General features: G+C 38.8%; 1 protein-coding gene across 1 annotated transcript in view; it reads left to right on the top strand.

The window, feature by feature from the left end:
• Positions 1-23,860, top strand: part of LOC126184313 (nose resistant to fluoxetine protein 6-like) — a 331,804-nt gene that overhangs the window by 289,495 nt on the left and 18,449 nt on the right. Inside the window, exon 10 of the mRNA XM_049926689.1 lies at positions 15,940-16,019. Coding sequence (XP_049782646.1) covers positions 15,940-16,019 — 80 coding nt within the window. The remainder of the gene's footprint in view (positions 1-15,939; positions 16,020-23,860) is intronic.

Genomic DNA, 23,860 nt, shown 5'->3' with positions numbered 1-23,860 from the left:
CTCTGTCAATGCAACACTATATTTTTCCATGTTTAATGTTAATTTAGCTTTTCTAAGTCTCTGAAAAACGTTACGCTGACGCACAGCATGTTCAGTAATGTCTTTGGAGAATACAATAATATCATCTAGATATACACAACATTGCTGAGTTTTGAGTCCTCGCAATACTCCATCGAGTAGTCTTTGAAAAGTTGCTGGGCCGTTTTTCAAACCGAAAGGCATTCTTTTAAATTGCCAGTTGCCTCCAGGGGTAGAAAATGCTGTTTTATGCCTATCTTCAGGTGCAACTTGCAATTGATGATATTCGCTACGTAAATCGATTGTTGAAAAGTATTTACTGTTACCCAAACTGTCAATGATATCTGTAATGTTTGGAAGAGGATAAACATCTGAGATTGTTTGTTTGTTAAGGTGTCTGTAGTCACAACAAAATCTATATCGTTTCGTACCATCGGGAGACTTCTTTGGAATAACTACAATATTTGAATTATAAGGCGAATCAGATTATTATATAATTCCATCTTTTAGATGCTGTTCTAAAAATTAATCCAGTACTGGCTGTAAGTGATACGGAACTCTATAAGGCTTCCTATAAACTGAGGGGCTATTTCCTGTTGGGATCCTATGCTGAGTGATATCTGTTGCTGGCAGTGGACCTTCTGCATTAAATAAATCTTGGAACTCAACTAAAACTGCTTCTATCGTGTCTCTATCATTTCCTTTCAAATGCTCAATCTTCTGGCGTAATGCGGTTTTATAGGCGTCTGGTTTCTGACAATCAGTAATATCTGACCAAATGAAATCTTCTTCTTCAAAAGTACTGACTGTAGCTACTAATATTCCCATATGCAACTCTTTGTCCTCCACTCCGAAATTGGCAATATGTACCAGTACTTTTCTTTCTCCCTCAATGTCTTGAACCCATACAACACTTCTACGTACAAAACAATGTGATACATCTAATTCCTCATTTTCCTCTAATGGCTCTATTAGACACACTGTATCTGTAGGTACCCTGGGGTCAACGGTCATCCAGAAAAGTTTTCCTGAGACAAATGGTACCTTATCCCACGCAAATCAACCTTCAAGGGTATTGCACGCTGTGTAGTTGATTTCGCCTTCCGGTTGGGGAAATCTTGCGGCAGTGGGCCCTTTGCAGCGTTGTCACCTAGCTAAAACACTATTCCACTAAGTTCTACAGTTTGCTGTCTGAGGTCGATTTTAGTGTGATGTTTATTCAGGAAATCCAGCTCTAGGATCGCGTTGTACCCATCAGTTACCTTTGTTACCACTTCTACATCTTCTTGAAATTGTACACTGTAAATATAGAAAATCAATTATGTACATCCTAATGACTTCACTGTACCTCCTCCTACTCCATTCAATCTGTACCTTGGAGGGTCATATTTCTTTTCTCCAATGCATTCATTACTCACTATTGATACGTCTCTGCCTGTATCCACCAGTAGCCTTGTCTCTTTATTCTGTATCGTAGCACATAACCAGCATTCCACCTTCACATTCGCCTTAATGGCATGAAATTTTATTGGGAACACCTGGCGGCGGCTCCAACATTCCCATTTGAGTTTAACTGATTTCTATTTCCAAAAACTTTCTTAGACCTGCATTCCTTGAATGTGTGACCTATTCTCTGACAATTAGTGCATTGAGGTTGTCTGCAGTTTTTTGCTATATGTCCCTGTCGATCACACCTAAAACATCGTACTCCTGCTGAAAATACATTTTGCTTCTCCTTGTATCTGGTGGCAATGTCTATTTCTTCGAAAGCCGTCACCACAGATACAGCTTCCGCTAAATTTTTAGGAAACTCTGCCCTGACACGACGGGACGTTTCAGGAGGTAACCCACGTAAAAATGTATCCAGAGCTCTATCTTCTGCCTCTTGTAAAATAACTTTATTTGCTTCATCACTAGTTGTCAACTGATAGGTGTTAATATTAACTTTTCTAATCCTATTTACAAAGCTTCCTAAAGAATCGTTTTGCCTCTGAGCGATAGTCTTTAATTTTTCCATATAAAATCTACAGCTGTTCTGTTTTTGAAAACGTTTAAGTAATCCTTTCTTCAATTCCTCAAATGTTGGAGCATTCCGTAATTCTTCATATAATACGTGTGCTTTAGCCTCTCCTATCAATCTTAACTTTGCCATTTGTAAGAGCTGTTCATCTGACCATGATCCTAACTTTGCAGCTGCTACTAAATCATCAAAAAAGGCTGTTACGTCCTCGCCAGGTTTACCTCAAAAAGGAGTTACCAAGGCTGCTGCTGAGGAATATAGGGTGGGAGGGATTGAACCGGTTTGCCTAACCTCACACAAATGTTTAAATAATGCATTATTATCATTTTTAAGCTGTGCTATTTGATTAACTAAGCTCTGAATAGCTTCCTCAGTAGAAACCGCTTGTGGTGCTGACTCTGACTTCGTACGATTTCGTGTCATCATTTTACAAACTATTAGTTACACAATCTTACTACACTAAATTAAAAAGATGTTTAAATATTTTCAACAAACTCTTACAATTATGAGAGAAAATGCACTTCTAAATAAATAAAGAAAATATTACGACTTCTATGCAAACCTCTAACCTTTCACACATTAAACAATACTAACTGTAGACCTACAGTGAATGTCATTCACACCTCATATTGAGCCAAGGGTTTTTTCTCTGACACCAAATGTAACTGGGTGCTCTCTTTTGATGCTAGTCAATTGTCAGGATGAGCATTACTGCAAAGAGCATTTGATTCTAAAGCATTTTGACAAGGTGAAAAACACTACATAAATTACTTTTTCTCTTTGAACAACATGTGGGCAGGGTGGGTTCTTCCTTGGCTCGGGTATGAGGCAGAATGAAACAGCATTCTTACATAAGATAACTTTTATTGAAAGTTTTGTACAACAGTTTCCTTACTGGATTGTTCTGGCTGGGAGAGCGGCAGCTGTGTCGTCTGCGAAGCCTTCTGCTGCGTGGGCGGCAGCGTCTGATTACACCTGGCGGTGTATATCTCGTGTTGCTGTTTTGCCCAGTTGACTGGAGACGCGCACCTTGAGATGGCCCGTTTAATTACCGAGAACAAATAGTGAATCGAATGGTGATTCCTCAGATGTGGCGTCCCAGTGTTTCTCTTCTCTATGGGCCGTGTGTGTCAGTGTTGTGCATCGGCCAGCGGAGCGGCGCGGTGGGGGAAGGCCAGTGTCCCAGACTTGAACAACAGACTCCAGCTTGCCAGTCTTCGGTTGTCAGATCTTCTTCCCAGCTCACAGGTGACTGCTAATGTGAGGCCGTCTCCTTCCCATCCTAACGAGTCACCTGTGTGCACAAAACTCAGTCTTCAAATACCTTCTAGCGTCCGTCTTCTGGTGGCGAGGCTGCTGCTTGCTATTCCATTACAGCAGCGGACTTGGTGCTTCTGTGTATGATGTAGTCTCTTCCTGCATGATGGTCTTCAGCACCGACTGAACTGTACTGGAACTGAAAACTACTGTCGGGCCCACTGCGTCTCGCGTATTTATTTACTTCAGGTCACTGGAGGTGAACGACTTCACGGTCATTTCCTCTTCTGTCACGTTGACAAGCTTCTCGAAGAATCTTTGTAACATCGGTCATTGGCTCTTGGAATGTAGGCGAGGGCCTTTGATCACATGTGACAGTTGAGAAACACATGAGCCGGTCATTGCTCTTCTGTCACGTTGAAAAGCTTCTCGAAGAATCTTCTTAACGTTGGTCATTGGCTCTTGGAATGTAGGCGAGTGCCTTTGATCACATGTGACAATTGAGAAACACGTGAGCTGGTTGGGCGATGCCCTGACGGCTGAATCAACAGCTTCTGCTTATGTGGGGAGGGCGATGGCTTTTCCTGAACGTGTTGACTTGCAAGCGGTCATTGCCTCTTCTGCTCTTCCCCCTGTTTGCCAGTGTGTAACTCTTCTAAGTTTTTCATTTATTTTCTAATTTCTACTACACTTCAAATTGATTTCACTAATTTATTTACCTATCTTAAGTACCACTCAACATTCCACCACTCTTCGGAGAAATTCACCCTCCAATTTACCACTCAACACCATCAATCACAAAGCGAAAAAGGGGTCCAACTAACACATTCATATTTCTTTACATACTACATGAATATGTAATAAAAAATGGGGGTTCCTATTTAAAAAATGCAGTTGATGTCCAACTATAGCACCATCTGGTTTCCCCCTTCAAGCTAGACAAGTTTCGTTCTTTGTAGTTTTTTCGTTTGACGCTTATTTCATGAGATATATGGCCCGGTCATGATCAATGGACCACCCTGTATATATAAAAATATATGCCTTTTATTTCTGTATGTGGCTTGCCCCAAATCAAAATGTACCTGTTTTGTACATCAAGATGTGTGTATGTTTTACAAAATTGGGAGGAAGTAAAGAGCAAAAATAATTACAATAATGATAATAATTATGATTATGATGATAATAATAATAATAATCATCATCATCATCATCATCATCATTTAAGACTGATTATGCCTTTCAGCGTTCAGTCTGGAGCATAGCCCCCCTTATACAGTTCCTCCATGATCCCCTATTCAGTGCTAACATTGGTGCCTCTTCTGATGTTAAACCTATTACTTCAAAATCATTCTTAACCGAATCCAGGTACCTTCTCCTCGGTCTGCCCCGACTCCTCCTACCCTCTACTGCTGAATACATGAGTCTCTTGGGTAACCTTGCTTCTCCCATGCTTGTAACATGACCCCACCATCTAAGCCTGTTCGCCCTGACTGCTACATCTATAGAGTTCATTCCCAGTTTTTCTTTGATTTCCTCATTGTGGACACCCTCCTGCCATTGTTCCCATCTACTAGTACCTGCAATCATCCTAGCTACTTTCATATCCGTAACCTCAACCTTGTTGATAAGGTAACCTGAATCCACCCAGCTTTCGCTCCCATACAACAAAGTTGGTCGAAAGATTGAACGGTGCACAGATAACTTAGTCTTGGTACTGACTTCCTTCTTGCAGAAGAGAGTAGATCGTAGCTGAGCGCTCACTGCGTTAGCTTTGCTACACCTCGCTTCCAGTTCTTTCACTATGTTGCCATCCTGTGAGAATATGCATCCTAAGTACTTGAAACCGTCCACCTGTTCTGTCTTTGTTCCTCCTATTTGGCACTCAATCCATTTATATTTCTTTCCCACTGACATTACTTTCGTTTTGGAGATGCTAATCTTCATACCATAGTCCTTACATTTCTGATCTAGCTCTGAAATATTACTTTGCAAACTTTCAGTCGAATCTGCCATCACAACTAAGTCATTTGCATATGCAAGACTGCTTATTTTGTGTTCACATATCTTAATCTCACCCAGCCAGTCTATTGTTTTCAACATATGATCCATAAATAATATGAACAACTGTGGAGACAGGTTGCAGCCTTGTCTTACCCCTGAAACTACTCTGAACCATGAACTCAATTTACTGTCAACTCTAACTGCTGCCTGACTATCCATGTAAAGACCTTTAATTGCTTGCAAAAGTTTGCCTCCTATTCCATAATCTTGTAGAACAGACAATAACTTCCTCCTAGGAACCCGGTCGTATGCCTTTTCTAGATCTATAAAGCATAGATACAATTCCCTGTTCCACTCATAACACTTCTCCATTATTTGCCGTAAGCTAAAGATCTGGTCCTGACAACCTCTAAGAGGCCTAAACCCACACTGATTTTCAACCAATTGGTCCTCAACTAATACTCGCACTTTCCTTTCAGCAATACCTGAGAAGATTTTACCCACAATGCTGATTAAAGAGATACCTCTGTAGTTGTTACAATCTCTTCTGTTTCCATGTTTAAAGATTGGTGTGATTACTGCTTTTGTCCAGTCTGATGGAACCTGTCCCGACTCCCAGGCCATTTCAGTTATCCTGTGTAGACATTTAAGACCTGACATTCCACTGTATTTGATGAGTTCTGACTTAATTTCATCCACCCCAGCCGCTTTATTGCACTGCAATCTATTGACCATTTTTTCCATTTCCTCAAATGTGATCCTATTACCATCATCATTCCTATCCCATTCTACCTCGAAATCTGAAACATTACTGATCGCATTTTCACCTACATTGAGCAACTCTTCAAAATATTCCCTCTATCTGCCCAAGGCATCCACAGGATTCACCAGCAGTTTTCCTGACCTGTCCAAAATACTTGTCATTTCCTTCTTACCTCCCTTTCGAAGACTGCTAATTACACTCCAGAAAGGTTTTCCAGCAGCTTGACCCATAGTCTCCAACCTGTTTCCAAAGTCTTCCCATGATTTCTTCTTGGATGCTGCAATTATCTGTTTGGCCTTGTTTCTTTCTTCAACATAACTTTCTCTGTCTACCTGGGTTCTGGTATGTAGCCATTTTTGATACGCCTTCTTTTTCCTTTTACAGGCTGCCTTGACTGTATCATTCCACCAAGCTGTTTGCTTCATCCTACTTTTACACACTACTGTTCCAAGACATTCTTTAGCCACTTCTAGTACTGTGTCCCTGTACCTTGTCCATTCCTTTTCCAATGACTGTAATTGACTACATTCAACTAACTGGTACCTTTCTGAGATCGCTGTTATGTACTTGTGCCTGATTTCCTTATCTTGAAGTTTCTCCACTCTTATCCTCCTACATATGGACCTGACCTCCTGCACTTTCAGCTTCACAATCCCAATTTCACTGCAGATTAAATAATGATCAGTGTCATCAAAGAATCCCCTGAATACACGTGTGTCCCTCACAGCCTTCCTGAATTCCTGATCTGTTATTATATAGTCAATGACAGATCTGGTTCCCCTGCCTTCCCAAGTATACCGGTGAATGTTCTTATGTTTAAAAAAGGAGTTTGTGATTACTAAGCCCATACTGGCACAGAAATCCAAGAGTTGTTTCCCATTCCTGTTGGCCTCCATATCCTCTCCAAATTTACCCATAACCTTTTCATACCCTTCTGTTCGATTTCCAATCCTGGCGTTAAAATCACCCATGAGCAGAACACTGTCCTTGTCCTTTACTCTAACAACTACATCACTGAGTGCCTCATAAAAACTATCCATCTTATCTTGAGCTGTCCCTTCACAATGCAAATATACTGACACAATCCTAATTTTCTTGCTAGACACTGTCAAATCTATCCACATCAGTCATTTGTTTACATACCTTATTGCAACTACGCTGGGTTCCATTTCTTTCCTGATGTAAAGCCCTACACCCCATTGTGCTATTCCTGCTTTGACTCCTGACAGGTAGACCTTGTATTCTCCCACTTCCTCTTCTTTCTCACCCCTTACCCGAATGTCACTAACAGCTAAAACGTCCAGCCCCATCTTACTTGCAGCCTCTGCCAGCTCTACCTTCTTCCCAGAGTAGCCCCCATTGATATTAATAGCTCCCCATCTCATTACCATTTGTTTGCCAAGTCGTATCTTAGGAGTCCCTGGTTTGTCAGTTAGAGGTGGGACTCCATCACCTCCAAAGGTCCGAGGCATTTTGCTCTGATTGTTGCCAGCATCATATTTAAAGTACCAGGGAAGCAGGTTGCTAGCCTTACTTGCCCCGGGTCCCATTGGGTTTTACCCCTAACGGCTGAGGGACTAACCGGTGGATTTGGTAGTCTTTGCCGTATGAGCACAAAGGTGACCACGACTCAGAATATGTCCGAGATGCCCAGCCTTATTCCAAAGCAACTGGTATCCCGACTGTCGGGACCACTTACTTGGCCACTCATACGTTGCCCTTGGTTCATGAACTAGGACATGACTACAGGAACCCACATCATGAACCACGATAACAATAATAATAATAATAATAATAATAATAATAATTGTTATTATCACATTATAATCATGACCAATGTGGAAGGGGATCTGCAGCTATGCTCTGGCTGAAGTACAAGGATACACATAGCAAGCGATTAAGTCACCAGATCCAGTGTATTACATATCCAAAAACCTTTGAAGTTAATGTTATATTCAACCTTGAATTATGGACAACAAAGAAGCAATTTCTGTAGTATGGTATATAATGTCTTGTGTTCTGTGCTGAACCCTACAGCACACACAAACTGTACTTTCTACTGCCTGTCTGTGGCTTCATCCTTCCCTCTGATTTTGAAACTCAAATATTTTGTTCTTCTTACTACTACTGGTGAAAAATTTTCAGATTAATTATATGATGGTACAGTTGTGTTACTAGTTACACTTACTCTGTACATTATCCAGAAGCTCTTTAATGTAGAACTGACTAAAATTATGGTCAAAGTCTGTAACCGTTATTTCACACTTCAATAATTTGAATATTTCATCATCCATCTGAATGTAAAAGTCAGAAGCACTTTTTTCATGTTTTGCATTACCAGATTCTGTGACCTGTTATGTATACCACAAATAAACCTAATGTGTGGCCCTTTCTTAAAATATAACACACCACAATGTGAATATTTGTTTTATGTTCATAGCACGTAATTTTACATACATAAGCAATGTCAACAATGTGTAATTACATTGTTATTGGTGTACACAGTGAAGTTTTTCACACTATTGTGCAGCTATTTAATTCATGTAGTACTGTAATAATTCACTCCATAGTTCAATAGTATTTATATGCAATTTAATTCTACATTTATTGCTATGACAGAATTGTTGCGTACATTATAATTAATTTTAATTTCAAGATATAGTTGCAGTTAAGCATAAGGCACTTTTTAAGTTGCCTTTTAAAAGTATCTCCAGTGAAACTCTAAGAATCATTTGCAAGTGGTCCCTTTGAAATCAGAGGTTTTTGTTGTTAAAGTTAATCTTCTGTTGACCATATGAAAATCTGTTTTATGCCTCATATCATGATTGTGAAATTGCATGTTCCTATGTGTGGTCTTGGTGTTTACTTTCACTAGCATAATAGCTTGTACCATATACACGGCATAAACTGTGAGATGTTAATACTGGTAAATTGTCTTTTACAAGATATTCATGGTACCACTTTCACTATGAAAAGCTATCTGGTTTCCAGTCAAGTGACATTGTTAAAAACTGTGACATTTTGAAAAATGCCACACTCGTCATCTTCTGGTGGAGTGATGTTAGTTTGGCAGTTCCTTTCATGTAGGACTATTCCATAAGAGAAGGAAGTATATATTAATCCAAAATACAGAGTCCTTAGGGTTTCAGAATTAAGATTTGGTGATAATCTTGTTAACATATATATAGGTTAGGCTTTTTTCCCTCAGGTATGATCAAAATGATTCCATGAAAGCCTGCCATCTATGAATTAACTCAAAAACTTACAATCCAAACAGTTCTTTCACAAAATTTCATCATTGATAGTATTTTGCCTACGTGGACAATTTGGTTTAAAGTGAATAATATTTGTATTTAGTGAGTTAACTTTTGATTATATCTCTCAAAAAGAGCTGCTGCCTTTTAAATGGCATTTTCAACCACTTTGCTAAGGTACATTCACTGTCTACCCAGCCAACTCCATATGTGTCATTGGCATTCACAGTAAATCAGATGCTTATGATCTAGAGCACCTGGAAAATAATTTATGTTATGTGTGAGCAGGAATCAGTGGCTCTGATGGGGCCTACTGGGCACCATAGTTTATATTTCTTGTTCTTGATTGTCTCCTTTCTAATAGTTTTCCATTCTCATAAATCATTCCCATACACTATATGCTACCTTTTATCTGTGTTTCCTTTAGTAATTGCATCAGTTTACCAAAGACACTATTCATCACAATTTTTTTTTTTTTTTTTTTTTTTTAATAAGAGTGCATTATAACGTACTCTGTCGAAAGCTTTAGAGAAGTCCAAGAATACATGTGCTGTTTGGGACTTTTCAAGTAGGTAATGAACAAACTGCACTGCTGCTGATATGGTACTCAGATGAATTCTGGGGCTACATTGGAAATCGCCTTAAATGTCTACTGTGTTGTAATGTTTCAAGATGATTTTTAACATTAGTTTCTCAATAAGTTTGGAGAATGCTGAGGTTAAGGCAACAGTTCAGTAGTTTTGAATGTGCTTTTCTTCCTCCTTTTTGTGCAATTATCTCTAATGATCTTATTGTCAGTGGGATGTTAAACCATAATCTTCCTTTTGTGTGCAAGGGTTTGACAACAGCCAGTTTTAATTTGTCTGTGAATGTACCTTCTTCAAGAACATTGTTTATTACATGAACTAATGGTTTCAGCAATGTTTACATGAGTGTGCTGACATTTTTGTTTCTGAAGATATCAATGAGCCAGAGAATGTTATCAGTGTCTGCTGCAGTTCTGTTTGCTATACATTCTGTTTCATGTGGAAATCACTTTCAACTATATCAATAAAGTACTCATGAAAAATATTGCAAACTAGAAAGGGATAAGATATTACATCATTATTCACAGTTAACTCTGCATAATTAATTTTACTTCCTGTTCAGTTATTTCTGATCTGTTGGCTTATACTTTCTTATTTTAATCTTCTGCCTTCTTTGCATAGTTGATACTAGCACTGCTTATAGAGTTCTTTATTTAACTTGGAGGTAGTCAGTCTGTGCAAGATACAAATGTTTTCCTTTTTTCAGCCCTTTTTAAGAATGGATTCGTTTACTGTTTATCTGCCTGGCCAGAACTTCTAAGGCCAAATAAATCTTTAGCCCCGTGATATGGGATAAAATCTTAGAATGTTCATGTTGAGATCTCAGAGTTTGACAATATTTAAACTTGTGCAAACCTAACATTAATTTACTCAAAATTCGATCAAGGGATTTCAGGATAGTATCAAAATCTACAGAGAGGGATCAATATATACTTACCAGCAAGAAAGAAACAGACTGAAATACGAATTTGAGCATTACTGTTTCAAGCTCTTGGTCAACACAGAACTTATTCTCCCACAACACTTTTTCTGTGATAACTACAAGTTTACTATTTCCTAAAGTAAATGGTATGCCACATATAATGTGTGCTCTAATGTCAAATGTTGCTAGGTTATAGTCTTGTAATTTGAAATATGAATGTTATCTACAGATTTCTGTGGTACAATTCCTGTAATAAATTATTCACAAGCATCTGTTTTGTTACTGAAGCCCTCTAGATTATAATGCAAAAATGGTAGCTTATTATTGTATGAATTTGTGTCAATCTGGGCCATTATAAATGACATGCACTGGCATTATCTAGTGTAGAACTGGAGGTGATTTCATATGTCCCAAAAAAGGTCACTCATGTTCAGCAGATGCATTGCTTCCCTTGTATGGCGTTTTGTGATTAATTTTCCCAGGTACTTGTAATGTTTTTCCTTGAGAGGAATGACCTTTATAGCATTAGAGTGGACCCCAACATATTGCTTACTATTTTGAGAATTCTTGTTATTACGAAGTCCTTCCCTAAGCTATTGAGATGGAGACCATAAGTTGTGTGAAACCTACTTCTCATACTGTGTATGTTCACAAGCGTCACATTTTATAATTTGCTCCACTTATTTTGTATCTCTTTATTAGCACTTTTTACTTTTTTATTTGTACACACCCATTCTGGCAATTCATGACACTGTGGGAGAGAAAAGATGATAATACTGCTGCTTCTCAGCTTGTGCAGTTACTTTTGCTATATTAAAAATGATGTTATTCTTTTTTACCTTACTTACAAAGTAAATTGAATAACTGTCTTGGAGGTTCATTATCTCACTGCAGGAACTGAGTTAACCACATTATGCAGATACCACATTTTGTATCAAAGTACTGGTACACAAATCCTTAAGCCATCTGCATATGTCCTATCGACAGCTGTAACAGGACAAAACATCTTATGGGTCAGTTCGAAAGGTAAAGGAACACAGCACAGGGTTGTGGAAACTTATCACTAAATAATTTGCTGTATTAACAATAGTGATTGTGTAAGTACTATGTCACATTGGTATTTTTTTATTTGATTTCATTTTATTTTTCTTGTCATTTGGTGTACACACCATGAAGGCAGAACCTTATTAGGTAGGTAGTGCATCTGTTGATTTTAAAAAAAAAGTTGTATAAGGACAAACAGAGCATACAACAGCTGATAATGTGTCATGGGAGCTTCTGATGCCTATCCTATGGAGCTGATGGGGGCAGTTATCATGAGGGAAATGCATATTTATGACATTTTAATGCTGTGAACAATGTAGTAATTTATTGCTGTAGATGAATAAGAAACTCTGAATTTACTCTGCCTGACAAAAAAGTGAAGCACCGAGAAGTGTATAACTGTGATTCGTGTTTAGTGTTGTTACCTGGCCTGGTAGGGTGTATAAGGAATATGAACGATGTCAGCTGTTGATTGATCACTGTGAAGGACACAGAGATGCTGCGTACTCAAGTGAGACAGTGTTATCAGCATCTGACAGGTGGAAAGTGATTTCATTGGGGGTCTTCATTTGATCAGCTGGTCGAATCATGCAATATGCAGATTTTTTAGGCATTTGGATGTGACAGTGGCCCGATGTTGGAGAGCATGGGAATGTGGAGGCAAGGTTCTAGTTGACCACATCTGATGACCAAAAGGGAGGATCACCATATTGTGCACCAATCACATTGTAACCCCTTTTCATCTGCACCTGCCCCCTTTTCATCTGCACCTGCCATCTGAGAACACATAATGGACTCCCGCGACATTTTGTGTCATCAGGCAACATTAATCGAAGACTAGGGCAACTGGACTAGGGAATTACCATCCTATGCATTGGGTGCCGTTCACACCACAACACAATGGCTGCATTTGGAGTGGTGCCATGAGTTGGAAGCAGACTGCTAATGAATGGTATTGCATTGTGTTCAGTGATAAACCAAGGTTCTGCAGTACCCTGTATGACCATTGTCAGTGAGTATGATGGTGACTTGGGGAGAGGTCCCAGTCTTCCAATGACTTGGAGAGGCACAGCAACATTACTCCTGGTGCCTTGGTGTGGGCAACCATTTGTTATTACTTCCAATCATGGCTGTCAGTGATTAAAGGAACTCTAACAGACATCCTGCATCCTCGCATTTTAGCTCTCATGCAACTGTATCATAGTGCCATTTCAATGGGACAGTGTTTGTCCACAAATGGTATGTATCTCTACACACTGTCTGCATTATGTTGAAGTACTTCTGTGGCCAGCAAGATCCCCATATCTCTCCCCAATAGAACATATTCTGAGCTCAAATATAATGAGGTATCTCCAACAGAATGATCTCCTCCCTGCCAGTCAACATAGATTCTGAAAACAATGATCATAAGAAACCAAACTTCCACTGTCACATTTGACATACTGAAAGCCATGGATCAAGGCAGTCGGGTAGATGCAGTCTTCCTGGATTTCCAAAAGGTTTTGAGTCAGTACCACAACTGCACTTATTATCAAAAGTACAGTCATATGGGGTATCATGTGAAATTTGTGCCTGGATTGGTAACTTTTTTGGTAGGGAGGACATAGCATGTTAGCTTGGATGGAGAGTCATCCATGGGACAGTGTCACAAAGATGCTAAAAGGTTTGCACTATCCAGTAAAAATGTGCTTAGAAAGTTTCTGGAACAACTTTAAGTGATGAACCTAGAAATACAGGGTGTTGCAAAAAGGTACGGCCAAACTTTCAGGAAACATTCCTCACACACAAATAAAGAAAAGATGTTATGTGGACATGTGTCCAGAAACGCTTAATTTCCATGTTAGAGCTCATTTTAGTTTCGTCAGTATGTACTGTACTTCCTCGATTCACTGCCAGTTGGCCCAGTTGAAGGAAGGTAATGTTGACTTCGGTGCTTGTGTTGACATGCGACTCATGGCTCTACAGTACTAGCATCAAGCACATCAGTACGTAGCATCAACAGGTTAGTGTTCATCATGATCGTGGTTTTGCAGTCAGTGCAATGTTTACAAATGCAGAGTTGGCAGATCCCCATTTGATGTATGGATTAGCACGGGGCAATAGCCGTGGCGCGGTACGTTTGTATCGAGACAGATTTCCAGAACAAAGGTGTCCCGACAGGAAGACGTTCGAAGCAATTGATCGGCGTCTTAGGAAGCATGGAACATTCCAGCCTATGACTCGCGACTGGGGAAGACCTAGAAGGACGAGGACACCTGCAATGGACGAGGCAATTCTTTGTGCAGTTGACGATAACCCTAATGTCAGCGTCAGAGAAGTTTCTGCTGTACAAGGTAACGTTGACCACGTCACTGTATGGAGAGTGCTACGGGAGAACCAGTTGTTTCCGTACCATGTACACCATGAGCAGGCACTATCAGCAGCTGATTGGCCTCCACAGGTACACTTCTGCAAATGGTTCATCCAACGATGTGTCAATCCTCATTTCAGTGCAAATGTTCTCTTTACGGATGAGGTTTCATTCCAACGTGATCAAATTGTAAATTTTCACAATCAACATGTGTGGGCTGACGAGAATCCACACACAATTGTGCAATCATGTCATCAACACAGATTTTCTGTGAACGTTTGGGCTGGCATTGTTGGTGATGTCTTGATTGGGCCCCATGTTCTTCCACCTACGCTCAATGGAGCACGTTATCACGATTTCATACGGGATACTCTACCTGTGCTGCTAGAACATGTGCCTTTACAAGCACGACACAACATGTGATTCATGCACGATGGAGCTCCTGCACATTTCAGTCGAAGTGTTCGTATGCTTCTCAACAACAGATTCAGTGACCGATGGAGCGGTAGAGGCGGACCAATTCCATGACCTCCATGCTCTCCTGACCTCAACCCTCTTGACTTTCATTTATGGGGGCATTTGAAAGCTCTTGTCTACACAACCTCGGTACCAAATGTAGAGACTCTTTGTGCTCGTATTATGGACGGCTGTGATACAATACGCCATTCTCCAGGGCTGCATCAGCGCATCAGGGATTCGATGCGACAGAGGGTGGATGCATGTATCCTTGCTAACGGAGGACATTTTGAACATTTCCTGTAACAAAGTGTTTGAAGTCACGCTGGTACATTCTGTTGCTGTGTGTTTCCATTCCATGATTAATGTGATTTGAAGAGAAGTAATAAAATGAGCTCTAACATGGAAAGTAAGCATTTCCAGACAAATGTCCACATAACATATTTTCTTTCTTTGTGTGTGAGGAATGTTCCCTGAAAGTTTGGCCGTACCTTTTTGTAACACCTTGTATATTACAAGCTCTACATATCACTCCCATAGGGATCACAAAGAAACAATCTTAGACTAATTAGAGCACGCAAAGAGGTATTTGAGCAATCATTCTTCCTGTGATCCATGTGTGAATGGAATGGCAGAAGGCCCTAATAACTGGTACAATGGAACATATCCTCAGCCATGCACTTCACAATGATTTGCAGAGTATAGGTGTAGATGTAGACCAGGTCAGTCAACTCCATCCCAACACTAGTATCTGGGATATCAAGCACCAGCTACAACAGGTCTGCGCCTGCTTGCCTTGCTAGAAGATACAACGGGTTTATAATACCCTTTCCAACTGAATCGGTGCATGGATCCAGGTCAGAGAGGGTGGAACATCATATTGGTAAGTGAGCTCATACTGCCAAGTTCTTTGTAAATTATACTTTATTTTGTAATCACTGAAATAATGTCACATACCCTCACAACCCATGAAATTTCATTTTATTTCCTTCTCGCCTTCTAGGTGCTCACTTTTTTTGTCAGGAGTGTATTTTGAAACATTTCTTTGTTAGTTGAGCAGATGTAGATGTAGGAAATCAGTGATTAATGTTTATATGATTACTTAATAACCAAGCTAAATTTGACACTTCAGGTAGACTTCTTAGTATCTATCATCTGCTAAGCTGCAAAAGACTGTAAATTTTAGAAAGCTTAATATGTTTACCTGTAAGATAGATAACTAACATATTAGATGCTGCATTGTAAAAAAATGTTATTTCTTTTACAGTGTTTGTCCTGGAGTTGGTACTTATCCAATGATATGCAATTTTTTATAATTGCAAGTTTCCTTCTCATTCTCTCTAGCAGGTATGTACAGACAAAGCATAAAAAGTAGGATTCATCTAAAATCAAGTACACATGTGTGCACATTTTAGCATTTTATGTCTTAGTATTCAAGAGGTTTTGCTGTACAATTCCACATTATTCTCATGACAATTACGAGGTGCACCCTGTACAAAGCACCCATTTCCATCATGTGGATTGCTTGAGTATCTGCTTTTAAGAACCATCTTATTCATTTACCTATCAAACTTATGGGAAAGTGAGATGTATAATTTGATTTCTAGCTTGAAGATATGTGAGAGCATGTGGTACTAATTAGCATATCAGAGAAATTTATGGAAGCAGTGATGTTGGTGAATCATAAATTCAACTTATATTGATAGATATAATATTAGTTATGTTTTATAAAGAAATAGTGGATTGCCTCCCATTGACTGCAGAGGAATTCTTGTGTTCAGTTGATAGAAAAGGTTCTTGAGTGTCGGTGTAACTAAGTAAATTCACGCATGACACATAACATTCAAAGTGAATAAAATTAGTTTTCTGATGCTCTTGTCTGTGAGTAAATATCAGTTAATAGAATGCCATGGTGGTCATTTGCCAAGCAGTCTATAACAGCTCATGAGAGAAGAACAAACTCAACATACAATTGTAATGGGACAGAAGCACTGCACTGTCTTGAAGAGCCACTGTTAATGTTAATCTCGGCTGCATAGGATTTATGAATCCTATGTTGCAGATGTCAGATTTTACTCACCATTAAGATCCAGAGATTAGTGGTAGCTGCACAGCACCAAACATTTAAGATACTGATAGTTCAGTTAGTTACATGCTCCATGAATTAATAGACTGATGTACTGTAATATGTGGAATGGATAATTTTACAGGCTATTTCAAATAATTTATGTTTAAATATGATCCATGATGAACATTTTCAGATCAATTTACATTACAGCAAAAATATTTATTTAGCAAAAAATGTAAGTATCCAGCTCATTTACATTACATAAGCTACAAGTTTCTAAATATTTTTCAGCTGAATACGAGTTGCTCAGAAGAAACCTTTCCAGTTTGCCTCTAATTTAGCTTTGCTGTCTGTCAGGTGCAGTACAATAAGATTTTACTAAATGGGGAAAACATGCTGAAAACAATGTATGAGGGGATAAGGAGCAAAACAGGTCATGTTGACATATGGCCAGAAGTACATCTGAAGAGAGTTACACCCTCTAGAAGGTGGAGATAAAAGGTCATTGATAGTGTAGGTGTCAATGATTAAAATCAAACCAGGCAAGTGGGAATGATCTGTCTACACTAGTGTTTTAGCTCCATATTTAATAGGGCATGAGCTGGTGCACCATTATGTAGTACTGGCATTACCCTCCATACCACAAATGGCACACCTCCCAGAACAGGAGGCGGGGTCACCTGCTGGAAGTGCAGATATGCGTCACCTGTGAGATGTTGCGGAAGGATGAATGGCCCCTGTTGCAGCTGAATTGGTGCTGATGGTTCACTGCTACCATACCATGGGGACTATGTAGCCCACAGGTGGGTGTTGTGAAAGCTGATTATACCGTCCCTTGTAGAGGTAGCCTCATCTGTGAATAGGATGGATGACAGAAATCGCAGAAACATGATGGCCTGTACGACGAATCAATGGCAAAACCATCACTTCAGAGGCAAACCCATAGATAATAAGTCATGCACACATCATAAGTGTTACAGATAGTGACAGTTGTCATAAAGAATGTTTCACATGGTTAGTATTTTGTTAGCCTCCTTCTAGCTACAATTCAGTGCTTAAATCTTGCACAGAGTCAATCATAAACCTTTCGAGTGTAGCTCATTAAAAGATGTTGTCAGTAATAAAAACTAAACCAACCACCTTTCATCATATCAGTTGTATCCCACATGTGCTTAGTGAGGCACCATTAGTGACTGGCTGCATGGTGATGATGTGTGAGAGGAAGCCTGGTGAATGATACCTCATTCCGAGCTCAGGTTTCTGCATAAAGTTCCTGGTTGGTTCTATCTGGTGCTGTGGATGCAACATAGGTCCTAATTTGTTCCAGAGTCACCAGCAATGGCTGCTTATGTGATGCAGTTGTCTGGATGGTGTGGTGGTGGTTGGCTGATGCTGTTGCCTAGAGTATGCAATGTTGATATTTCAAGATGGTGATGATAATGATTTACTTAGTCCAGCACAAGTTCTGAGGTGGGATATGAAGATGCTGGTAATAATTATGCTGCTTCATTAAGTTGTTATGATATTCATTGTGGTGGAGGTGCATGGGAAAGAGATGCAGGTCTGTGGTTAGAGTGTAACTGAATGGTGTTGGGGTTGAAGCTTTAGGGTCTCAGGGTTGTCCCTGTACACAGAGGGGCCAATGTGGGAAAATGTATGGTTTGTTATATGCGTGATCTATATGGGAATTTATAAGTGAGAGAACATAAAACAAATAGAGGTGAAGAGAAGGAGGGATGTAACATTACATCTGTGGCAGCATTCAATGGTTGGTGAAATGGAGAAGTGACCAAATATTAATGGGCACAAGCCTGCAGATGGAATAAGATTTATAATGGAGATATAAGTGGTTAAAGGAGGTGGAAACTTCATTAACTGGTATAGCATGCAAGTCAATAGGGTTATCAGATATAGGATGTCAGGTGGACCACATAGCATTGGAATACTTGTGGATAAAGATAGAATTTGGAAGGGGCAAATATCCACACCACATAGTTCAAGGTGAATAGGGGGTCTTTTTGTGTATAGAGTAGGGAAAGATATAATTTCCATTTTTATTATTATTAGTAATTTGTACCTATTATGATTATTATTTTGAATGGTTACTGAGTAAATTTTTTAGCTTAGTTTTGGATTGGGAGTTCATTCTAGTTACTGTAGTGTTCCTAAATCAGATAGGATGGTTTTGGATGCTGGGACACAAGCCGTTGAAAGAGGAAGCAGTAATATTTTGCTTCAGTCTTCTTCTAAGGTGATCCTAAACTGCACTAACAGAATTTTAGAAGTTGTTCAAGGTAGGAAGAAAATAATCCTGAACAACCTCAGAAATTATTTTCTGCATATCATGAACAACCTCCAAAATTTTGTCAGTGGAGTGCAAATTCACACTGTGGAACTTATTTCCAAGTAGCAGAACCAGTGACCATTGCAATGTCTGTATAGTGGGATGGAAAGCAAGGAAGGCTATGGTGCTAGCATGTTGGATCAGGTGAGCACTGGGGCAGATGAATGGTAGGCTAAGTAAGCTTAATGATGCAGAAGCAATTCAATAATTTGGATTAACTGACTAAAATGTGTCCTCAAATATCATAAATTACCTATACCAAAACAAATACTGAACAGCTCACCCATTTTTGATGGTAAAGTTCATCCCATGTCGTGTCAGTCCGAACAGGGTACTGTATACACACTTGTGCTAGTTACACAGTAAGGCAATTCTGATCAATGTCAGATTGACCTGCCAGTCTATTAGCAAGATAAATGTTAACCATCATACTCTTTTAATTTATGATATAGCATATTATATAAATAACATGCATTTTAAATGTATACCTTTTCATACTATATAAATTTTCTTGTCGTTTTGAGAATGTCTGTAAATGTTCATAATATTATTCAGCATGCAGAGCAGCTATACCAAGAATAACTCTTGATTAAGATAAGTAGTAACTATCATTTTGGTATACATGCAGAAATTGTGGTATGCATGAAAACATAAGATTAATTATGAAGTCCTGATATGTTCTGACCTAGCATAATCTTTATTTACCAATATAGTTAGCAACATAAAATTAATATTGTTTAGGTATGTCTGGGACCTGCTGAAACACATGACCAGTTGAATCAGCAACAAGATAGGAAATTCACTTATTAGCAAAAATTGTCACTTGTTTCACGAGAAAGGCTCACATTCAAAACATATTGCACAACTATAAACTTGAAAAATGATTTATTGTAGGTTTTCAGACAAATTTAAGAGAGTTGTTCGAATATCCCTGTGTCAGCATCTACACACTTGTCTCTTGTATGAAATGTTTCACAAATACAAATCTTCATAACATATTGGCAAGTCTCTCACCAGATTTTGTTTAGTTAACAAATGCACTACTGTGGCTGCCATCTTTTACAAAACTTTTCAGTTGTGTCCTCCTTCCATGTGGCAGATATTCAATTAAATCATACATGAGTTCAACACACAAAGGTGGCCCATACATGATGGCACTGTTAACTTTGTCTCATAACAATAACTGTGTTCCAGTTTATCACTATTACAGCAGTTTCATGAGTAGAAAGGTACATGAACTTATTTTTTTTTTTTTTTTTCATTTTTGTGATCAATGTGTATTCCTCAATTGCAAACAGTATCAAGTCGAAAACAGTTGGATGATTATACACTGGTATACCTTTGTAATATGAATATTGTATCAAAAGGAAAATTCTGTTTGGAAAACTACACAATTATGAGAAAGAATTGCTTGCCAGTTCTTACATTCAGAAGACAAAATATCAGTACTCCAAATAGGTACATACAGGGTGTAACAGGTTATTGGTGACTGAGTACTGTGTACTGAACAACATCACATCAGTATTTACTTCATTTGCAGACTAATAATTATAGATATCAGGAGTAGTATGTTTTTAGTGCATGTGACAAGAGCAAGCCATTAATGCTAATTTTCCCATGGGCACGAGGTCAGGTATGATCGCAAAACAGTTAGTATACAGGGTGATTATAATTAAAGTTAAACTTTCAAACCACTGTAGAAATAACACCACTTGTCAGAATGATGTTAAATTGCAACAGAATATTATCGAAGAAGGGGGAAAACGTATGGCAGAAGAAAAATAAATAGTTACAAAATGTGGCAATAGATGGTGCGGTAAGCATCATAATTTAATAGTGGTTGACTACAAATGACAAATGAATCATACAACAATGCCTAAGGTGTATGTTTGACGTTAAACAAACTGTACCCTACTCAGTGTGCATGGGTGTACAGATGTGATACTGTTAGTTACATAATCCCATACACCACGGCAAGGTCATATCACATTGGATGGGAAAATTTGATTTTTAACTGTCCTAAGGCCAAAAACTGCATAAAAAGCATCACTGACATCAGTTTTTAACTGGCGTGAGGCCAAAAACCGCATAAAAAGCATCAGTCACATTGGTTTTTAACCCTAGAACGGACGGACGAGAAAAAGTAACGCAAACGGACGGGCTGGGTCTGACAGACCCACCAGTTTATTTATGTTCCAGAATAAGCAAGACTTAAATTTTCAATACCAGTGCTGCTATACTTCTTTTATTGTTTATTAATATTTAAATTTACCATACATTTCTTTGAAAATAATGTTGTATTTCTCCGAAAATCTGAAAGTAAAATTATTCAGTATTTATAAACGTTCTTGAACATTTAAAACAGTTTTATTTTATTTTTGACAGTTCACGCCCTAACAAGTTATGAAATTAGGATTGTCAAGCACGCTATTACAAACCATTATACATTTTAGTGCATAGCATAATCTAATAAAAATGGTTTCTCTTGTTATGATATACATATTACTGATCTGTATTTTCTGCACACTCTTCACATAACTTTACAGAATGGGAGATACACAGCCACTTTCCACAACTTTTACAAAAATATTTTGTTTTATTGTCTTTGCATTTATAACAATGACCTCATTTTCCTTCTGGAACAACTTCCTTGTCAATGGTAATCCCACATAGACGTGCTGCCAGCTGTCGAATGTTGCCCGGGAGATTCCTCTGGTTAGCTCTCTGTGCCATGTGTTGTTTTATAAGTTCCAAACTGAGTTGCTTGAGAAATATCCTTCTTGAAATATCCAGTCCTATGTTTGCTTTGTATACCACAAATGCATTTATACCAGCAATGTTCTAAATGGCATAAAACATGCACAACGGCCAGCATCTTGTTTGCCTTCCAACGTTATATTCTGAACACATGGCATCAACCACATCCACTCCACTCTTTGTTGAATTGTAGAATGTAATAATTTCTGGCTTCTTCATATTACCGATTTCTTCATTGATTTTATTGTTTGTATGCATTGAAGACACCAAAATTACACATTTATTTTTCTTTGGCACATATGACACTAATGTGAAATTGTCGCAAAATGCGAATATGGATTAATGTATTTCTCTTTTCTTGTGAGGCAAGAATTCCAATGGAATTTCTCTTTTATTTTTGCACAGTGTCCCAACGAGTGTAAGGTTACAGTCTGTGAGCAGTTTTCTTGCAAGAGTGCAGCTTGTGAACCAGTTGTCAAGGGTAATATTCCTTCCTGTTCCCTTCACTGGCTCCACAAGTCTGAGCACAACATCGTCAGCTGCATTACTCACATGGAAGAAACCTGGAGGTTGTTACCCTACATACACTTCCAAATTTTTTACATAGTATGTTTTTGCATCTGCCAAGATAAATATTTTGATCCTATACTTTCCAGGTTTTGAAGAAATGTACATTCTGAAAGAACAACGTCCCCGAAAAGATAGTAACATCTCGTCCACTGTAAGGTATTCACTTGTTGTGTAATGCCTTGTGCAGTTTTTTGTGAATCCTTCGATAATATCACGTACAGAGGCCACTTTATCACTTTTTTTTATGTTCCTCTCTTGTTTGAATATTATCTAACCTAACACATCTCAGAAGAAAACAAAATCTTCACAGTGACATACTTGGAGGGAAGATTTCTGTCCCTGTGCCATAAGTGTCCCAAAATTCTTCCATATTCATTTTGCCTCCGTGAAGAATGCTGGAAATGTACAAAAGACCCAAAAATGCCTGGAACTCCTCTCTTTTTCAAGTTCCTTGCAGTATTTGGGTCACTTTTATAAAGTGGTTTTACATGATCTATGTAAGTATTTCTGCTCTCTATTATCAAATCGAGCAAATTGTCGTCAATGAACATCTTCCAGGTCGCGACAATGTTGTTATCATTTCTGGCTTCCCCACTGACACCAGGCAAATGCATAATTATATTGTGTGATCTGGTACGTATATTTTGGTTGGGAACCTTTTTCTGACATTTAGTTCGTCCATCTCTCGACAAATAGTAAGGTGATGATTCACTGGAAGAGAGACCGTAACCAACCACACTAGCTGATACAGAATCTGGAGATGTATTAGTGGGTGTACTCAAGTTTCTCGCAGGTATAATGACGTTATCATCGCTGTCCAGCTGTTCGTCGCTCATTTCGCTTTCTGTGTTGTGAACACTTTTGGGAATAAAATCAGGATTTACATCCGAATATCATTATCACTTTCTAATAACAGTTTTTCAATTTTTTCATCACTTAGAGGACGCTGCCAGGCCATTTTCGAGCAGTTTTATTGCTTGCAGCCATTATAACAAGAAGTGTGCATAAGCAGAAAAAGCTAACATAAACAGATTGTCTGGGCCTCTTAGACCCACAGCACGCTTCCCTCCACGTCAACAATCAACTGGCGAACAAAGAAAAATGATGACACAAGGAATGTCCTCTAGGAACATTAACTGAAAGCTACAATGGATGGCTGACTCGCAAGTAGTGTACTCTTGTGGATATTTTTAAAACTAAATCCGCTTAGGTCTGAGAGACCCAGCCCATCCATTCTAGGGTTAATTGTCCTGAGGCCAAAAACCACATAAAAAGCATCAATCAAAATCAAATCGGATTGTTAATTTCCTTGTGACTGGCACAAAACATGTTTCCTGCAACAAGCTGAACTCGAGAAACAGCATGTTCCACAACTAATCAAAGTGTTTCCAGAGTCACATTCAGAATGTGTTGCGCAATGTGTGCCTTCAATGCAGCTAAGTTTGCAAT

Source organism: Schistocerca cancellata, chromosome 4 (assembly GCF_023864275.1).
Source record: "Schistocerca cancellata isolate TAMUIC-IGC-003103 chromosome 4, iqSchCanc2.1, whole genome shotgun sequence".
NCBI classification, from domain to species: Eukaryota; Metazoa; Arthropoda; class Insecta; order Orthoptera; family Acrididae; genus Schistocerca; species Schistocerca cancellata.
Note: the sequence above shows the minus strand (reverse complement) of the source record. Positions and strands in the feature narration are given on the sequence as shown.